The 18,540-nt window shown below is 67.4% G+C and overlaps 1 protein-coding gene across 1 annotated transcript; it reads left to right on the forward strand.

Moving 5' to 3' along the window:
- Window positions 1-1,004: 1,004 nt before the first annotated feature.
- Window positions 1,005-15,819, forward strand: PLEC (plectin; the record flags this gene model as incomplete). Its single annotated transcript, XM_054055528.1, has 7 exons — window positions 1,005-1,143; window positions 1,231-1,587; window positions 2,541-2,624; window positions 3,959-4,063; window positions 4,187-4,285; window positions 5,450-8,830; window positions 9,389-15,819. Coding segments are annotated over 7 exons (10,459 nt in total), but the record flags the coding sequence as incomplete, so codon positions are not given.
- Window positions 15,820-18,540: the final 2,721 nt, after the last annotated feature.

The following is an 18,540-nucleotide window of genomic DNA, read 5'->3' on the forward strand; positions in this document are numbered from 1 at the left end:
GTCAATGTTCCGTTGGGTTTCATGACCTCAAAGCTCTCCTCAAATGAGGTGGTTCCACCATTCCACGTGTGGTTGGACTCGAAGACCTCAAAGCTCTTCTCCAACCCATTGACTCCATGATCCTACGAGTCAATGTTCAGTTGGGTTCAATGATCCGAGAACTCTTCCCCAACCTGGTGGATCCATCATTCCACGTGTGGTTGGACTCAATGGTCTCAAAGCTCTTCTCAAACCCATTGACTCCATGATGCTATGAGTCAACGTTCAGTTGGGTTTGATGACCTCAAAACTCTTCTCCAACCCGGTGGATCCATAAATCCATGTGTGGTTGGACTCGATGACCTCAAAGCTCTCCTCCAACGTGGTGGTTCCATCATTCCATGTGTGGTTGGACTCGAAGACCCCAAAGCTCTTCCCCAACCCGGTGGTTCCTCCATTCCACGTGTGGTTGGACTCAATGATCCAAGAGCTCTTTTCCAGCCTGGTGGATCCACCATTCCATGTATGGTTGGACTTGAAGACCTCAAAGCTCTTCCCCAACCTGGTGGATCCACCATTCCACGTGTGGTTGGACTCAATGACCCAAGAGCTCTGCTCCAACCCGGTGGATCCATCATTCCATGTTCTCTTGGGTTGACCATCTCAAAGCTCTCCTCCAACCCGGGGGTTCCATCATTCCATGTGTGGTTGGACTCGATGACCTCAAAGCTCTCCTCAGATGTGGTGGTTCCACCATTCCATGTTCTGTTGGGTTCGATGATCTCAAAGCTCTTCCCCAACGCGGTGGTTCCTCCATTCCACGTGTGGTTGGACTCAATGATCCCAGAGCTCTTCTCCAACCTGGTGGGTCCATCATTCCATGGTCATTCCATGCGTGGTTTGGTTCGATGATCTCAAAGCTCTCCTCCAACGCGGTGGTTCCTCCATTCCGTGCTTGGGCCCCTCTGACCCCGATCGTCCGCGCGGTTGCGCGGTTGCTGCAGCTGCCATTGCTGTCCCCCCAGGCTGAAGACCGTGGAGGTGGTGCTGCGCAGCAGCGGCGACGCCGAGGAGACGCTGCGCCGCTACGAGGAGGCGCTGACGGCCGCTCCGACGGTGCCGCGCGACCTCGCCGAGCTCCGCGACGCCACCGCCGCCCTGCAGGTACGCAACCACCGCCCCCCGCGACGCCGCCGCGGCCGCACCGGGAGCGCCCGCGGCCGCCGCTGAGCCCCCGCGGTGCCCCCGCAGCGCCTGCGCGCGCAGACCGACGGACACCGCCCGCTCTTCGCCGCGCTGGCGGCGGCGCTGGAGGCGTCGGACGCCGTCGACGAGCGGCTGTTGCGCGGCCACGGCGAGCGCGACGTCGACCTGGAGCAGTGCCGGCAGCGCGGGCGGCGGCTGCGGCAGCGCTGGGAGGCGGCGGTGGCGCAGGTGGAGCTGCGGCTGCGCCACCTCGAGGCGCTGGGACGGCACCTGCGCAGCTACCGCCAGAGCTGCGACGCCCTGCGGCGATGGAGCGACGACGCCCGGCAGCGCCAGCAGCGCATCCACGCCCAGCGCATCGCCGACAGCCGCAGCGCGCGGCAGCAGCTGCTGCAGGAGAAGGTCAGCCATGCAGGGGTTGCGGCGAGGCCGGCGGGGCGCAGGCGGTGTGTGTGGAGCATGCACGGGGCGTGCAGCGTGGGATGCGTGTGGAATGCATGCAGTGCATGGGGTGCAGGGGGCTGGGGTGGTGCATGGGGGATGCGGGGCGCATGCAGCGCGTGGGGTGCATGGAGCATGCGGGGGGTGTGCAGCGTGGGATGTGTGGGGTGCATGCAGTGTGTGGAATGCATGCACATGGGGTGCAGGGTGGTGCATGGGGGATGTGGGGTGCATGCGGCGCATGCAATGCATGCAGCGTGTGGGTTGCAGGGGATGTGGGGTGCATGCAGCATGTGGGGTGCATGGAGCATGCAAGGTGGGTGCAGCGTGGAGCGCATGCGGCGCATGGGATGCATGCAGCGCGTGGGTTGCAGCAGGGGGGTGTGGCGCATGCAACATGTGGGGTGCATGGAGCATGGGGGGATGTGCAGTGTGGGATGCATGGGGTGCATGGGGGCTGCAGCGAGTGTGCTGCATGCAGCACGTTGGTGCATTGGGCACGTGGGATGCATGCAGCATGCGGGCTGTGTGCAGCGTGTGATGCATGGGGTGCATGCAGTGTGTGGGATGTATGCAGCATGTGGGCTGTGTGCAGCACGTGGTGCATGGGGCATGCATGGTGCATGCAGCGTGTGGAGCACGGGGTGCATGCGGTGTGCAGTGCACGGGGGTTGTGTGGTGCATGGGATGCATGGGGGGTGTGGGATGCACAGGAGGGCGCGTGGGGCGCATGCGGCGTGCGGTGCATGAGGAGCGCGTGCGGTGTGTGCAGCGCGTGATGCAATGGGGCGTGGGCGGCGCAGGGGATGCAGGGGGTGCAGGGGGTGCAGGGGGTGCATGGGGTGCAGGGGGTGCATGGGATGCAGCGCGGTGCCCTCGCGGTGCTGCTGAAGCCGTCGCCGCTGCGGCCGCAGGAACTGCTGTCGGAATGCGAAGGGCACAAAGAGGCCGTGGACGAATGTCAGCGCTTCGCCAGACACTACATCGACGCCATTAAGGTGCAGCGCCCGCGCAGCGCCGGGGGAGGGGCAGGGGGGGATGCAATGGGGAATACAGGGAGTGATGCAGCCAGGAATGCAGGGGGGGATGCAATGGGAATGCAGGGGAAGATGCAGCTGCAAAGGCAGACTGGGATGCAGCCAGGAGTGCAGGGCGGGATGCACATTGGAATGCAGGACACGATGCAATGGGGAATGCAGAGGGGGATGCAATGGGAATGCAGGGGGAGATGCAATGGGAATGCAGGGGGAGATGCAATGGGGAATGCAAGGGGAGATGCAGCCGGGAATGCAGGGCGGAATACAATGGGGAATGCAGGGTAGGTTGCAGCTGGGGATGCAGGGGGAGATGCAGCTGCAAAGGCAGACAAGGATGCAGCTGAGAATGCAGGGGGGGAAGCAATGGGAATGCAGGGTGAGATGCAGCTGCAAAGGCAGACTGGGATGCAGCTGGGAGTGCAGGGGGAGATGCAGCCGGGAATGCAGCGCGGGATGCAATGGGGAATGCAGGACGGGATGCAGCTGGGGATGCAGGGGGAGATGCAGCCAGGAATGCAGGGCGGGATGCACATTGGACTGCAGGACACGATGCAATGGGGAATGCAGAGGGGGATGCAATGGGAATGCAGGGTGGAATACAATGGGGTATGCAGGACAGGATGCAGCTGGGGATGCAGGGGGAGATGCAGCTGCAAAGGCAGGCGGGGATGCAGCTGAGAATGCAGGGGGGGATGCAATGGGAATGCAGGGAGAGATGCAGCTGCAAAGGCAGACTGGGATGCAGCTGGGAGTGCAGGGGGAGATGCAGCCAGGAATGCAGCGCAGGATGCAATGGGGAATGCAGGATGGGATGCAGCTGGGAATGCAGGGGGAGATGCAGCTGCAAAGGCAGACGAGGATGCAGCTGAGAATGCAGGAGGGGATGCAATGGGAATGCAGGGCAGGATGCACATGGGAATGCAGGGCAGAACACAGCTGGGAATGCAGGGAGAGATGCAATGGGAATGCAGGGGAAGATGCAGCCAGGAATGCAGGGAGAGATGCAATGGGGGATGCAGCTGAGAATGCAGGGAGAGATGCAACCAGGGATGCAGGGGGGAATACAATGGGGAATGCGGGGTGGGATGCAGCCGGGAGTGCAGGGCAGGATGCAAGTGGAAATGCAGGGTAGAATGCAGGGGGGGATGCAGCTGGGAATGCAGGGAGAGATGCAATGGGAATGCAGGGGGGGATGCAATGGGGACTGCGGGGGAAGATGCAGCTGCCAAGCGAGGCTGTGCTGCAGTGGGGACTGCAGGGCGGTGCTGCAGCTGTTATTGCACTCTGCCGCGCAGGACTATGAGCTGCAGCTGATGAGCTTCGAGGCGCAGGTGGAGCCGCCGGCGTCGCCGCCCAAGAAGCCGAAGGTGCAGTCGGCGTCCGACAGCGTCATCCAGGAGGTGAGGGGGGGATGGGGGGGCGCTGCAGGGGGAGGGGGCGGCGCTGCAGGGGGGGGGGGCTGCAACCCCCCCCTCCCCCCCTTTCCCCCCACCGCCTCCTCCTGACCTTCCCCTCCGCCGCAGTACGTGGAGGTGCGGACGCGGTACAGCGAACTCAGCGCCCTCAGCGCCCAACGCATCCAATTCATCGCCGAGACGCTGCGGCGCATGGACGACGAGGAGGTAGCGCTGCGGCGCAATGTGGCGCCTGCATCCCATCCCCCCCCATCCCCATCCCCTAACGCTGCCGCCGACGCCTCTTAACCCCTGCGCTGCTGCTGCCGCTGCGGCCGCCGCCGCTGGGAGGCGCTCCGCAGGCGCACGGAGGGGCTGCGCCGCAGGGGCGCTGCGGCGGCGCATTCACCTCTGCTCGGCTGCGGGGACGGCTGCGGCGGAAGGGGAGCGGTCGCAGGTTGGTAAAGGGCCACGCGGAGCGCGGCGGCGCTGCAGAAGGTACTCGCCATGCGCGTGTGCCGCGGCCCCAATGCGCCTCCTGTGGCTGCTGCAGCTGTGAGCTGCAGCCCTTGCGCCGCTCGCCCTCGCGCAGCGCCGCATGCAATGGGGTCGCAGCCACGCAGCAGCTCCCGCTTCGCCCCCTGCATGTGCTGCCTGCGTGCTGCATCCCCTCCTGCCTCCGATCCCCGACCCTCGCAGCGCTGCATGCTGGGATGCAGCCATGCAGTATGAGGGGTCCCGGCGTTGCGGCGCCACACATCCACCCCGCAGCCACACCTGCAGCCCTGCAGCTCACTGCATCCCTCCCTCCGCTCCACCATCAGCACCCTGACCCCTGCAGTGACGCATGCGGCAATGCAGCCGTGCAGCCCTGCGCGGTCCCACCCTATGGAACGAGGGGACTCTGCTGTGCGATGCATTCAGACAGAGCTGCGACGCATGGGGTTGCGCAGCCCCTCGGTGCGAGGGTCCCTGCAGCTGCATGCATGCTGCCTGTCCCCGGGATGCGCTGCTGCTCTGCTCGGGGCGTCCGCAGCCGTGCTCTGCGCCGTCTCTGAGGCGTGCGGCGGGTTGCGTGCGGCGGGAATGCGGAGCCAACGGAGCACGGGTGGCGCTCTGCGGCATCGCTGCATCACGGGAAGCTGCACTGCGGCGCTGCAGTCTCCCCCGCGTGCAGCTGCGTGCGTTGCATCGGCCGTGGCTGCGCTCGGTCCCTTTGCAGCGGTGATGGGGCTGCGCTGCAGTGAGGGCGTCGCATCCTCTGCTGCGCTCATCGGCCCCTCCGGAAGCTGTGTCGTCGTCGCAGGAGCGGCGCCTCCCTGTGGTGATGGCGGTGGTCGCAGCATTGCATGCGGCGGCGTTGACGCGGCGTCTGTTGTCTCTGCACCCCAGAAAGCTGCGGCGGAGCAGAAGGCGGCGGAGCAGCAGCGCTTGGCCGAGGTGGAGGCGCAGCTGGCGGCGCAGCGGCAGTTGGCGGAGGCGCACGCCCGGGCGAAGGCGGAGGCGGAGGCGGAGGCGCGGGAGCTGCAGCGGCGCATGGAGGAGGAGGCGTCGCGGCGGGAGGCGGCGGCGGTGGACGCGGAGCAGCAGAAGCAGCAGATCGAGCAGGAGCTGCAGGAGCTGCGGCGCAGCTCGGAGCGGCAGCGGGAGGCGCGCGCCACGCAGGCGGAGGCGGCCGAGCTGAGCCGCAGGAAGGTGGAGGAGGAGATCGGCGCCATCCGCCTGCAGCTGCGCAGCACCGAGGCGCAGCGCGGCGCCGCCGAGGCCGAGCTGCAGCAGCTGCGGGCGCGCGCCGAGGAGGCCGAGCGGCAGAAGCGCGCGGCGCAGGAGGAGGCGGAGCGGCTGCGGCGGCAGGTGAGCGACGAGAGCCAGCGGAAGCGCCAGGCCGAGGAGGAGCTGCGGCAGAAGGTGCAGGCGGAGCGCGAGGCGGCGCGCGAGAAGCAGGCGGCCCTGGCGCAGCTGGAGGCGCTGCGGCTGCAGGCGGAGGAGGCCGAGCGGCGGCTGCGGCAGGCCGAGGCCGAGCAGGAGCGGCAGCTGCGCCTGGCGCAGGAGGCGGCGCAGCGCAGCGCCGAGGCCGAGCTGCAGAGCAAGCGGCTGTCGCTGGCCGAGAAGGCGGCGCAGCTGGAGCGCTCGCTGCAGGAGGAGCAGCAGGCCGTGGCGCAGCTGCAGGAGGAGGCCGAGCGGCGGGCGCGGCTGCAGCGCGAGGCCGAGGGCGGGCGGGACGAGGCCGAGAAGGAGCTGGAGCGCTGGCGGCAGAAGGCCAACGAGGCGCTGCGCCTGCGGCTGCGCGCCGAGGAGGTGGCGCAGCAGAAGGCGTTGGCGCAGGAGGAGGCCGAGCGGCAGAAGGAGGACGCCGAGCGCCAGGCCCGCAAGCGCGCCAAGGCCGAGGAGGCGGCGCTGCGGCAGAAGGAGGCGGCCGAGCGGCAGCTGGAGGCGCAGCGGGAGGCGGCGGAGGCGGCGGCGCAGCAGAAGCTGTGGGCCGAGCAGGAGCTGATCCGGCTGAAGGCGGAGCTGGAGAACGGCGAGCAGCAGCGGCTGCTGCTGGAGGAGGAGCTGCGGCGCCTGCAGGCGCAGGCGGGCGAGGCGGCGCGGCGGCGCGAGGAGCTGGAGCGGGAGCTGGCGCAGCTGCGCGCCGAGGTGGAGCTGCTGCAGCGCAGCAAAGCGCGCGCCGAGGAGGAGTCGCGCAGCAGCAGCGAGAGCTCCAAGCAGCGCCTGGAGGCCGAGGCCGCCAAGCTGCGCCGCCTGGCCGAGGAGGCCGCCCGCCTCCGCGCCCTCGCCGACGAGGCCCAACGGCAGCGGCAGGCGGCCGAGGACGAGGCCGGGCGGCGGCGCGACGAGGCCGAGCGCGTCCTGCAGGAGAAGCTGGCGGCCGTCAGCGAGGCCTCGCGGCTGAAGGCCGAGGCCGAGATCGCCCTCAAGGAGAAGGAGGCGGAGAACGAGCGGCTGCGGCGCCTGGCGGAGGACGAGGCCTTCCGGCGGCGGCAGCTGGAGGAGCAGGCGGCGCAGCACAAGGCCGACATCGAGGAGCGCATTGCGCAGCTGCAGCGCGCCTCCGACGGCGAGCTGCAGCGCCAGAAGGCGGTGGCTGAGGAGGCGCTGCGGCAGCGGCGCAGCGTGGAGGAGGAGATCGGCGCCCTCAAGCTCGGCTTCGAGAAGGCGGCGGCGGGCAAGGGCGAGCTGGAGCGCGAGCTGGGCCGCCTGCGCGCCGAGGCCGAGGAGGCGCAGCGCTGCCGGCTGCAGGCGGAGCGCGAGGCCGAGCGGCAGCGGGCGCAGGCGCTGCAGGAGGAGGGGCGGCGGCGCGAGGCCGAGGAGCGGCTGCAGGCCGTCCTGGCCGCCGAGGAGGAGGCGGCGCGGCAGCGGCGGGCGGCGCTCGGCGAGGTGGAGCGGCTGCAGGCGGCGGCGGAGGAGGCGCGGCGGCAGAAGGAGGCGGCCGAGCAGGAGGCGGAGCGGCAGGTGCAGGCGGCGCGCGAGGCGGCGCAGAAGCGCCTGGAGGCCGAGGAGAGGGCGCACGCGGCCGCCGTGCAGGAGAAGGAGCGGGAGCTGCAGCAGACGCGGCAGCAGGAGCAGAGCGCGCTGGAGCGGCTGCGCCAGGAGGCCGAGGGCGCCCGGCGCGCCGCCGACGAGGCCGAGGCCGCGCGCGCCAAAGCCGAGCGGGAGGCGCGGCTGTCGCGGCAGCGCGTGGAGGAGGCCGAGCGGCTGCGGGAGCGCGCCGAGGAGGAGGCGCAGGCCAAGGCGCGGGCGCAGGCCGAGGCCGAGAAGCTGCGTCGGGAGGCGGAGCTGGAGGCGGCGGCGCGGGCGCAGGCCGAGGAGGCGGCGCTGCGGCAGAAGGGCCTCGCCGACGCCGAGATGGAGAAGCACAAGAAGTTCGCCGAGCAGACGCTGCGGCAGAAGGCGCAGGTGGAGCAGGAGCTGGCGCGGCTGCGGCTGCAGCTCGAGCAGACCGACCGCCAGAAGGCCCTCCTGGACGAGGAGCTGCGGCGCCGCAAGGAGGAGGCGGCCGAGGCGGCGCGGCAGAGGGCGCAGGGCGAGGAGGAGCTGCTGCGCCTGCGCGCGCAGCTGGAGGAGCTCGCCCGCCTCAAGGCCCGCATCGAGGACGAGAACAAAGCGCTGGTGCTGCGCGGGCAGGACGACGCGCAGAAGCTGTTGGCCGAGGAGGCCGAGAAGATGCGGCAGGTGGCCGAGGAGGTGGCGCGCCTCGGCCTGGAGGCGGCCGAGGCGGCGCGGCTGCGGCAGCTGGCCGAGGACGACCTGGCGCAGCAGCGGGCGGCCGCCGACGCCATGCTGCGCGAGAAGCTGCAGGCGGTGCAGGAGGCGGCGCGGCTGCGGGCCGAGGCGGAGCTGCTGCAGAAGCAGAAGGCGCAGGCGCAGGAGCAGGCCGAGCGCCTGCGCGACGACAAAGAGCAGATGCGGCGACGCCTCGACCGCGAGACCGAGGGCTTCCAGCGCGCCCTCGAGGCCGAGCGGCGGCGGCAGCTGGAGATGACCGCCGAGGCCGAGGGCCTCAAGCTGCGCGTGGCCGAGCTGAGCGCCGCCCAGGCCAAGGCCGAGGAGGAGGCCGAGCGCTTCCGGCTGCAGGCGCAGGAGATCAGCGGCCGCCTGCACCAGACCGAGATGGCCACGCAGGAGAAGATGACGCTGGTGCACACCCTCGAGCTCCAGCGGCACCGCAGCGACGAGGACGCCGAGAAGCTGCGGGCGGCCATCGCCGAGCTGCAGCGCGAGAAGGAGAAGCTGCAGCGGGAGGCGGCGGCGCTGCAGCAGAAGGCCGAGGAGGTACGGGGGCCGCGGGGGAAGGTGGGGTTCGGGGTTCCCCCTCGGATCTCGCCACGGATGATGAGTGCGTGCGGACACGGCGCCGTTCCGCTGAGCGGCGGAGAACGACCCCAATGGCTGCGTCCGGCGCATCGCGGCCCGCGGGGAGGCATCGCGGGGGAAGGTGGGGTTTGGGGGTTCCCATTGGACCTCTCCGCGGTGCAATCGTGCAGACGATGGGTGGCTGCGGCCTCGTTGCGCTTCCGGAGCCTTCCGCTGCAGCGCCCGTCCCGTTAGCGGCGGAGAACGACCCCAATGGCTGCGTCCGGTGCAGCGCGGCCCGCGGGGAGGCGTCGCGCCGGGACCTCCCGCCATCCCCCCGGCAGCTTTGCCCTCCGCATGGCGCCCGTTCCCCTCCGTCCCTTTCCTCCTGCGAGGCCGCGTCCCCGCTGCCGCAACCCCTGCGCCGCTGGCGGGTCGCTAACGCCGCCGCCACCGCGCTGCCCTCACCCCGAGCCGTGCGCGTCGTGGCCTCCTGCGGCGCTGACTTTGCTCTCCTCCTCTCTCCTTCCCCCGCAGATGCAGGAGGCGCAGCAGGCGCAGCTGCGGCAGGAGGCGCAGCAGCTGCAGGAGAGCTTCGTGACGGAGAAGGAGGCGCTGCTGCAGAAGGAGCGGTCGGTGGAGGAGGAGAAGGCCAAGCTGGAGCGGCTCTTCGAGGCCGAGGTGGCCAAAGCGCAGGGCCTGCGGGCGCAGCAGGAGCGGCAGCAGCGGGAGATGGAGGAGGAGAAGCGGCGGCTGCAGGCCATGCTGGACGAGGCGCAGCGGCAGCAGCGCGAGGCCGAGGACAGCGTGCGGCAGCAGCGGGACGAGCTGCAGCGCCTCGAGGCGCAGCGGCGGCAGACGGAGGCCCTCCTGGAGGAGGAGAACCAGAAGCTGCGCCAGCGGCTGCAGCGGCTGCAGGATGACTACAGAGCCGCTCTGGCGCAGACGCGGGAGATCATGATCCAAACCGACGATCTGCCCGAAGCGGCGGCGGTTGCGGCGATGGCGGGTGACGCCGGAGCGGTGCCCAACGGCCGGGACGCGGCGGACGGTCCGTCGCATAACGGCGAGGAGCACGCGTTCCTCTTCGAGGGGCTGCGGCAGAAGGTGTCTGCGGCGCAGCTCGCCGCCGCCGGCGTCCTCAGCAGGGAGAGCGTGGAGCGCTTGGCCGAGGGCGCGGTGAGCGTCGGCGAATTGGCGCAGAGGGACGATGTCCGGCGGTACCTGCGCGGCGGCGGCTGCATCGCGGGGCTCCTGCTGCAGCCCGCCGGCCGCAAGGTGAGCATCTACGAGGCCATGAAGGCGCAGCTGCTCAGCGCCGGCGCCGCCGCCGCCCTCCTGGAAGCGCAGGCGGCCTCGGGCTTCGTCGTCGACCCCGCGCGCAACGCCGCGCTCTCCGTCAGCGAAGCGGTGAGGGAGGGCGTGGTGGGGCCGGAGCTGCACGGCGAGCTGCTGGCGGCCGAGAGGGCCGTCACCGGCTACACCGACCCCTACACCGGCGAGAAGATCTCCCTCTTCCAAGCCATGAAGAAGGAACTCATCGGCGAGGAGCGTGGCCGCCGCCTCCTGGAGGTGCAGATCGCCACCGGCGGCGTCATCGACCCCGTCCACAGCCACCGCCTCCCCCTGGAAGCGGCCTACGAGCGCGGCTGCTTGGACGAGGAGACGCACCGGGTGTTGACGGACCCCGGCGCCGCCGCCACCAAGGGCTTCTCGGACCCCAGCACGCAGGAGAGGCTGAGCTACGCGCAGCTGCTGCAGCGCTGCGTCACCGAGGAGGCCACGGGGCTGCGGCTGCTGCCGCTCAGCGAGAGCGCGGCCGACGCCGCCCAACGGCTGCTCGATGGCGGCACCGCCGAAGCCGAGGACGTCTTCAAGAAGGCGACGGTGACGGCGCCCTTCGGCCAATTCCGAGGGAAGACGGTGACCATCTGGGAGGTGATCAACTCCGAGTACTTCACGGAGGAGCAGAGGCGCGACCTCCTCCAGCAGTACCGCAGCGGCAAAGTGACGGTGGAGAAGGTGATCCGCATCATCATCACGGTGGTGGAGGAGAGCGAGCGGAAGCGGCAGCTGTGCTTCGCGGGGCTGCGGGCGCCGGTGGCGGCCGACGAGCTGTTGGCCTGCGGCGTCCTCGACCGCGGCCTCTACGAGGAGCTGCGCCGCGGCGAGAAGGCGGTGAAGGACGTGGCCGAGACGGAGGCGGTGCGGCCGTTCCTGAGGGGCTCCGACGCCGTCATCGCCGGCGTCCTGGTGGAGTCGAGCGGCGAGAAGCTCACCTTCTACGAGGCCCTGAGGAGGAACCTCCTGAGGCCCGAGGTGGCCGTGGCCCTCCTGGAGGCGCAGGCGGCCGCCGGCTTCATCGTCGACCCCGTGAGGAACGAACTCTTCTCGGTGGACGAAGCGGTGAAGGCGGCGGTGGTGGGGCCGGAGCTGCACGAGAAGCTGCTGTCGGCCGAGAGGGCGGTGACGGGCTACAAGGACCCCTACACCGGGCAGACGGTGTCGCTCTTCCAGGCCCTGCGCAAGGGCCTCCTCCCCAGCGGCACCGCCCTCCGCTTGCTGAGCGTCCAATTGGCCACGGGTGGCATCGTCGACCCCGTCCACAGCCACCGCCTCCCGCTCGCCGCGGCCTACGAGCGCGGCCATTTGGACCCCGAGATGAAGGAGGCTCTGTCGGAGCCCGGGGAGGACACCGAGGCCTTCTACTGCCCCAACAGCCGCGAGCGCCTCAGCTACGCGCGGCTGCAGGAGAAGTGCCGCCGCGACGAGCGGACGGGGCTGCGGCTGCTGCCGCTGTCGGACGGCGCCATCCGGGCGCAGCGCGAGGAGCTCTACAGCGACGGCCAAGCCCAGGAGCGCTTGGACAGAGCCACCGTGGAGGTGCCGGTGGGCGGCTGGAAGGGGCGGACGGTGACCGTCTGGGAGCTGCTCCGCTCCGAGTACTTCACGGAGGAGCAGCGGCGCGAACTCCTGCGGCAGTTCCAGAGCGGCAAAGTCACCGTGGAGAAGGTCATCAAGATCGTCATCACCATCGTGGAGGAGGCGGAGGCCAAGAAGCAGGAGAAGCTGACCTTCAGCGGGCTGCGGGCGCCGGTGCCCGCCGGCGAGCTGCTGGCCTCGCGCGTCCTCAGCCCCGCGCAGTACGAGCAGCTGACGGAGGGCACGAAGACGGTGAAGGAGCTCGCCGAGACGCCGGCGGTGAGGGCCTTCCTCCACGGCGGCGACTGCATCGCCGGCGTCTACGTGGAGGCCACCAAGGAGAAGCTGAACATCTACGAGGCCATGAGGAGGGAGCTGCTGCGGCCCGAGGTGGCCGTGGCCCTCCTGGAGGCGCAGGCGGCCACCGGCTTCTTGGTGGACGCCGTGAAGAACCGCAAGCTCTACGTCAACGAAGCGGTGAAGGGCGGCGTGGTGGGGCCGGAGCTGCACGAGAAGCTGCTGTCGGCCGAGAAGGCCGTCACGGGCTACAAGGACCCCTATTCCGGCGACACCGTCTCCCTCTTCCAGGCCATGAAGAAGGGTTTGGTGGCGCAGGAGCACGGCCGCCGCCTCCTGGAGGCGCAGCTCGCCACCGGCGGCATCGTCGACCCCGTCCACAGCCACCGCCTCCCGCTCGCGGTGGCCTACGAGCGCGGCTGCTTGGACGAGGAGATGCACCGCAGCCTCTCGGAGCCCGGCGCCGCCGCCGCGGCCTTCTCGGAGCCCAGCACGCAGGAGAAGCTGAGCTACGCGCGGCTGAAGGAGCGCTGCGTGGAGGACCCCGAGACGGGGCTCCTCCTGCTGCCGCTGCGCCAGGCGCCGGCGCTGGTGGAGACCACCGAGGTCTACACGGAGGAGGAGACGCGCAAAGCGTTGGAGGAGACGCGGGTGGACATCCCGGCGGGCAGCCGGGCCGGCTCCTCCATGTCGCTGTGGGAGATCCTGCAGTCGGATCTGCTGCCCGAGGAGCAGCGCAAGCGGCTGACGGAGGAGTTCCGCTCGGGCCGCGTCTCCAAGGAGCGCCTCATCATCATCATCGTCGAGATCATCGAGAAGACCGAGATCATCCGGCAGCAGAACCTCACCTCCTACGACTACGTCCGGCGCCGCATCACGGCCGAGGACCTCTACGAGGCCAAGATCATCTCCTTGGACGTCTACAACCTCCTCAAAGAGGGCGCCAAGACCTTCCGCGAGCTCCTGGACGTGGAGGCCGTCTGGAAGTACCTCTACGGGTCGGGCTGCGTGGCCGGCATCTTCCTCCCGGCCTCCAAGCAGAAGCTGAGCGTCTACCAAGCGCTGAAGAAGGGGTTGATCGGCGCCGAGGCGGCGCGGTCCCTCCTGGAGGCCCAGGCGGCCACGGGCTTCGTCATCGACCCCGTGAAGAACGAGATGCTGACGGTGGACGAGGCGGTGAGGAAAGGCGTGGTGGGACCCGAGATGCACGACCGCCTCCTGTCGGCCGAGAGGGCGGTGACGGGGTACCGGGACCCCTACAGCGAGCAGAAGATCTCCGTCTTCCAAGCCATGAAGAAGGAGCTCATTCCCAGCGAGGAGGCCCTCAAGCTCCTGGACGCCCAGATGGCCACCGGCGGCGTGGTGGACCCGCGCTTGGGCTTCCACCTGCCCTTGGAGGTGGCCTTCCAGCGGGGCCTCCTGGACAGGGAGACGCAGGCGGCGCTGTCGGAGCCCAGCGAGGTGCGCGCCTACGTGGACCCCTCGACGGAGGAGAAGCTGAGCTACGCGCAGCTGCTGAAGCGGTGCCGCAAGGACGAGGCCAGCGGGCTCCTCCTGCTGCCGCTGGGCGACGCGCGCGGGCTGACCTTCCGCGGCCTGCGCAAGCAGATCACCGTCGAGGAGCTGCTGCGCTCGCAGGTGATGGATGAGGCCACCGCCCGACGCCTCCAGGAGGGCCTCACCTCCGTCGAGGAGGTCTCCAAGAACCTCCAGAAGTTCCTGGAGGGCACCAGCTGCATCGCCGGCGTCTTCGTGGACTCCACCAAAGAGCGGCTGTCCGTCTACCAGGCCATGAAGAAGGGCATCATCCGGCCCGGCACCGCCTTCGAGCTGCTGGAGGCGCAGGCGGCCACGGGCTACGTCATCGACCCCATCAAAGGCCTCAAGCTGACGGTGGAGGAGGCCGTGCGCATGGGCATCGTGGGGCCCGAGTTCAAGGACAAACTGCTCTCCGCCGAGAGGGCCGTCACCGGCTACCGCGACCCCTACTCCGGCAAACTCATCTCCCTCTTCCAAGCCATGAAGAAGGGGTTGATCCTCAAGGACCACGGCATCCGCCTCCTGGAGGCCCAGATCGCCACGGGCGGCATCATCGACCCCGAGGAGAGCCACCGGCTGCCGGTGGAGGTGGCCTACAAGAGGGGCCTCTTCGACGAGGAGATGAACGAGATCCTGCTGGACCCCAGCGACGACACCAAGGGCTTCTTCGACCCCAACACGGAGGAGAACCTCACCTACCTGCAGCTGATGGAGCGCTGCGTCACCGACCCGGAGACCGGGCTGTGCCTTCTGCCCCTCAAGGAGAAGAAACGCGAGAGGAAGACGTCGTCCAAGTCGTCCGTCCGCAAGCGCAGGGTGGTCATCGTCGACCCGGAGACGGGTAAGGAGATGTCGGTCTACGAGGCGTATCGCAAGGGCCTCATCGACCACCAGACCTACCTGGAGCTGTCGGAGCAGGAGTGCGAGTGGGAGGAGATCACCACCTCCTCCTCGGACGGCGTCGTCAAGTCCATGATCATCGACCGCCGCTCGGGCCGCCAGTACGACATCGACGACGCCATCGGCAAAGGCCTCATCGACCAATCGGCGCTCGACCAGTACCGCTCGGGCGCGCTCTCCATCACCGAGTTCGCCGACATGCTCTCGGGCAACGCCGGCGGCTTCCGCTCGCGCTCGTCCTCCGTGGGCTCCTCCTCCTCCTCGGCCTACAGCGTCGGCCCCACGCCCGCCCGCCCCCACCTCTCTGCCTGGAGCGACCCCAGCGAGGAGACGGGGCCGGTGGCCGGCATCCTCGACACCGACACCCTGGAGAAGGTGTCCATCACCGAAGCCATGCGCCGCAACCTGGTGGACAACATCACCGGGCAGCGGCTGCTGGAGGCGCAGGCCTGCACCGGCGGCATCATCGACCCCGGCAGCGGCGAGAAGTGCTCGGTGGCCGACGCCGTGGCCAAGGGCTTGGTGGACAAGATGATGGTGGACCGCATCAACCTGGCGCAGAAGGCCTTCTACGGCTTCGAGGACCCGCGGACCAAGACCAAGATGTCTGCGGCGCAGGCGCTGAAGAAGGGGTGGCTCTACTACGAGGCCGGGCAGCGCTTCCTGGAGGTGCAGTACCTGACGGGGGGACTGATCGAGCCCGACGCCGCCGGGCGCGTCTCCCTGGACGAGGCGCTGCAGAAGGGCACCATCGACGCCCGCACGGCCCAGAAGCTGCGCGACGTCCACACCTACTCCAAGTACCTCACCTGCCCCAAAACCAAACTCAAGATCTCCTACAAGGACGCCATGGAGCGCAGCATGATCGAGGACGGCACCGGGCTGCGCCTCCTCGAGGCCTCGGCGCACTCCACCAAAGGCTACTACAGCCCCTACAACGTCAGCGGCGCCGGATCGGCCGCCGGATCGCGCTCCGGTTCCCGCACCGGCTCCCGCTCGGGCTCGCGCCGCGGCAGCTTCGACGCCACCGCCTCCGGCTTCTCCATGACCTTCTCCTCCTCTTCGTACTCGTCCTCCAGCTTCGGGCGCCGCTACGCGCCGGCGGTGAGCTGCGGGCGGGAGGCCGGCGGCGAGCGGGACGGACCGCGCGGGTCACCGTTGCGCGTGGCCTGAGCGCCGCCATCGCCGCCATCGCCGCTGCCGCCCCCCTGTTCCGCCCCGAACGCCGCTCCACCGCCGCCACCGCCACCGCCGCAGTGCCTCCACTCCGCCGCCGCCTCACCGCGCGCGGCGTTATTTGTATATTGCGAACCCGCCCGGCTCTGCCGCGCTCCGGCGCGGTCCCTGCAGCGCCGCAGCCGCCCCCGAAAGCCCCAACCCCGAAAAACAGTTGCGATTGTTGGGATGGAAACGCTCAGCGACTCTTTTGTAATTAAGGAACCCCTTCGGCTTCGTCCCCGCATCGATCGCGAGAGGCGGCGGCGGCGCCCGGCGGAGGCGGCGCATGCGATGGAGGCGGCGTCTGCGACGGAGGCGGCGTCTGCGACGGAGGCGGCGCATCCAGGGGGGAAACGACGCATCCGAGGGAGGAAACGACGCATCCAAGGAAGGATATGACGCATCCAAGGGAGGAAACGACGCATCCGAGGGAGGAAATGATGCATCCAAGAGAGGAAATGACGCATTCAAGAGAGGAAACGATGCAATCAAGGGAGGAAACGATGCATCTAAGAGAGTAATAACGCATCCAAGGAAGGAAATGACGCATCCAAGGAAGGAAACGACGCATCCAAGGGAGGAAACGATGCATCCGAGGGAGGAAATGACGCATCCGAGGGAGGATATGATGCATCCAAGGAAGGAAATGATGCATCCGAGGAAGGAAATGATGCATCCAAGGGAGGAAACGATGCATCCGAGGGAGGAAACGATGCATCCAAGGAAGGAAACGATGCATCCAAGGAAGGATATGACGCATCTAAGGGAGGAAATGATGCATCTGAGGAAGGAAATGACGCATCCGAGGGAGGAAACGATGCATCCAAGGAAGGAAATGACGCATCCAAGGGAGGAAACGATGCATCCGAGGGAGGAAACGATGCATCCAAGGAAGGAAATGACGCATCCAAGGAAGGAAACGATGCATTCAAGAGAGGAAACAACGCATCCAGGGAAGGAAACGACGCATCCAAGGGAGCAAACGACGCATTCAAGAGAGGAAACGACGTATCCCAGGAAGGAATCAATGCATCCAAGGAAGGAAACGATGCATCTAAGGAAGGAAATGACGCATCCAAGAAAGGAAATGATGCATCCAAGGGAGGAACAACACATTCAAGAGAGGAAACGATGCATCCAAGGGAGACGATGCATGTGAAGGAGGAAATGATGCATGTGAAGGAGGAGACGATGCATCCAGAGGAGGAAATGACACATCCAAAGGAGGAAATGACACATCCAAAGGAGAAAATGACTCATCCAAAGGAGGAAATGGCACATCCAAAGGAGGAGACGATGCAGGTGAAGGGAGACGATGCATCCAAAGGGAAGATGATGCGTCCCCCAGAGAGACGGTGCATCCAAAGGAGAAGACAACGCATCCCGAGGGAGATGGTGCGTCCGGAAGGAGGAGGCGATGCATCCAAAGGAAGAGACGGTGCATCCGGAGGAGGAGACGACGCGTCTGAAGGTGATGATGCATCCAAAGGAGAACACAACGCTTCCAAAGGAGGACACAACACTTCCAAAGGAGGACACAACGCTTCCAAAGGAGGACGTGATGCGTCCCCAAGAAGGCGATGCGGCCAAAGGAGGAGATGACGATGTCGGTGTGGCACACGGTGCTGGAGGACGTCACCGCATCCTGATGCTCCGACATCACAGGCGGCCACTGCTTGGACAGCAGGGACTCCTCCGGCCCCTCGGCTGTCGTGGTCTCCGGCCACTCAGTTGCCATGGTCTCCGTCCACTTGGACATCAGGGACTCCATCCACTGGGACATCAAGGGCTGCCACCGCTTGGACACGATGGTCTGTGGCCACTTGGACATCAGGGACTCCGGCTGCTCGCTTGGACGTCACGGGCTGCCACCACTTGGACATCATGGGCTGTCACCACTTGGGCGTCACGGTCTGTTACCACTTGGACATCATGGTCTCCGTCCACTTGGACATCATGGGCTGTCACCGCTTGGACATCATGGTCTCCATCCACTTGGACCTGATGGTCTGTGGCCACTTGGACATCAGGGACTGAGTCCACTTGGACATCATGGACCCCGGCTGCTCACTTGGACATCACGGGCTGTCACCGCTTGGACATCATGGGCTGCGGCTGCTTGGATGTCACGGACTCCGGCCACTTGCTTGGACGTCACGGGCTGTCACTGCTGCGACATCATGGACTCCGGTCACTCATTGGACATCACGGGCTGTCACCAGTTGGATGTCATGATCTCCGGCTGCTTGAACATCATGGGCTGTCACCACTTGGACCTCATGGGCTGTGGCTGCTTGGACGTCACAGACTGTCACCACTTGGATGTCATGGAGTTGACCACTCACTTGGACACCACGGGCTGTCACCAAGTGGACATCATCTCCATCCACTTGGACATCACAGGCTGTCACCAACTGGACATCACGGGCTGTGGCCGCTTGGACATCATGGGCTGTCACTGCTTGGACACCATGATCTCCATCCACATGGACACCACGGGCTGTCACCAGGTGGACATTATGATCTCCAACCACTTGGACATCATGGGCTGTCACCAACTGGACATCATGGTCTCCATCCACTTGGACACCATGGGCTGTCACCACTTGGACATCATGGGCTGTCACCACTTGGATACCATGGTCTCCATCCACGTGGACATCATGGGCTGTCACCAGGTGGACACCATGATCTCCAACCACTTGGACACCATGGGCTGTCACCACTTGGACATCATGGTCTCCGTCCATTAGGACGTCACGGGCTGTCACCACTTGGACATCATCATGGTCTCCATCCACTTGGACACCATG

The sequence above is a fragment of the Cuculus canorus genome (genome assembly GCF_017976375.1).
Source record: "Cuculus canorus isolate bCucCan1 chromosome 2 unlocalized genomic scaffold, bCucCan1.pri SUPER_2_unloc_1, whole genome shotgun sequence".
Classification (NCBI taxonomy): Eukaryota; Metazoa; Chordata; class Aves; order Cuculiformes; family Cuculidae; genus Cuculus; species Cuculus canorus.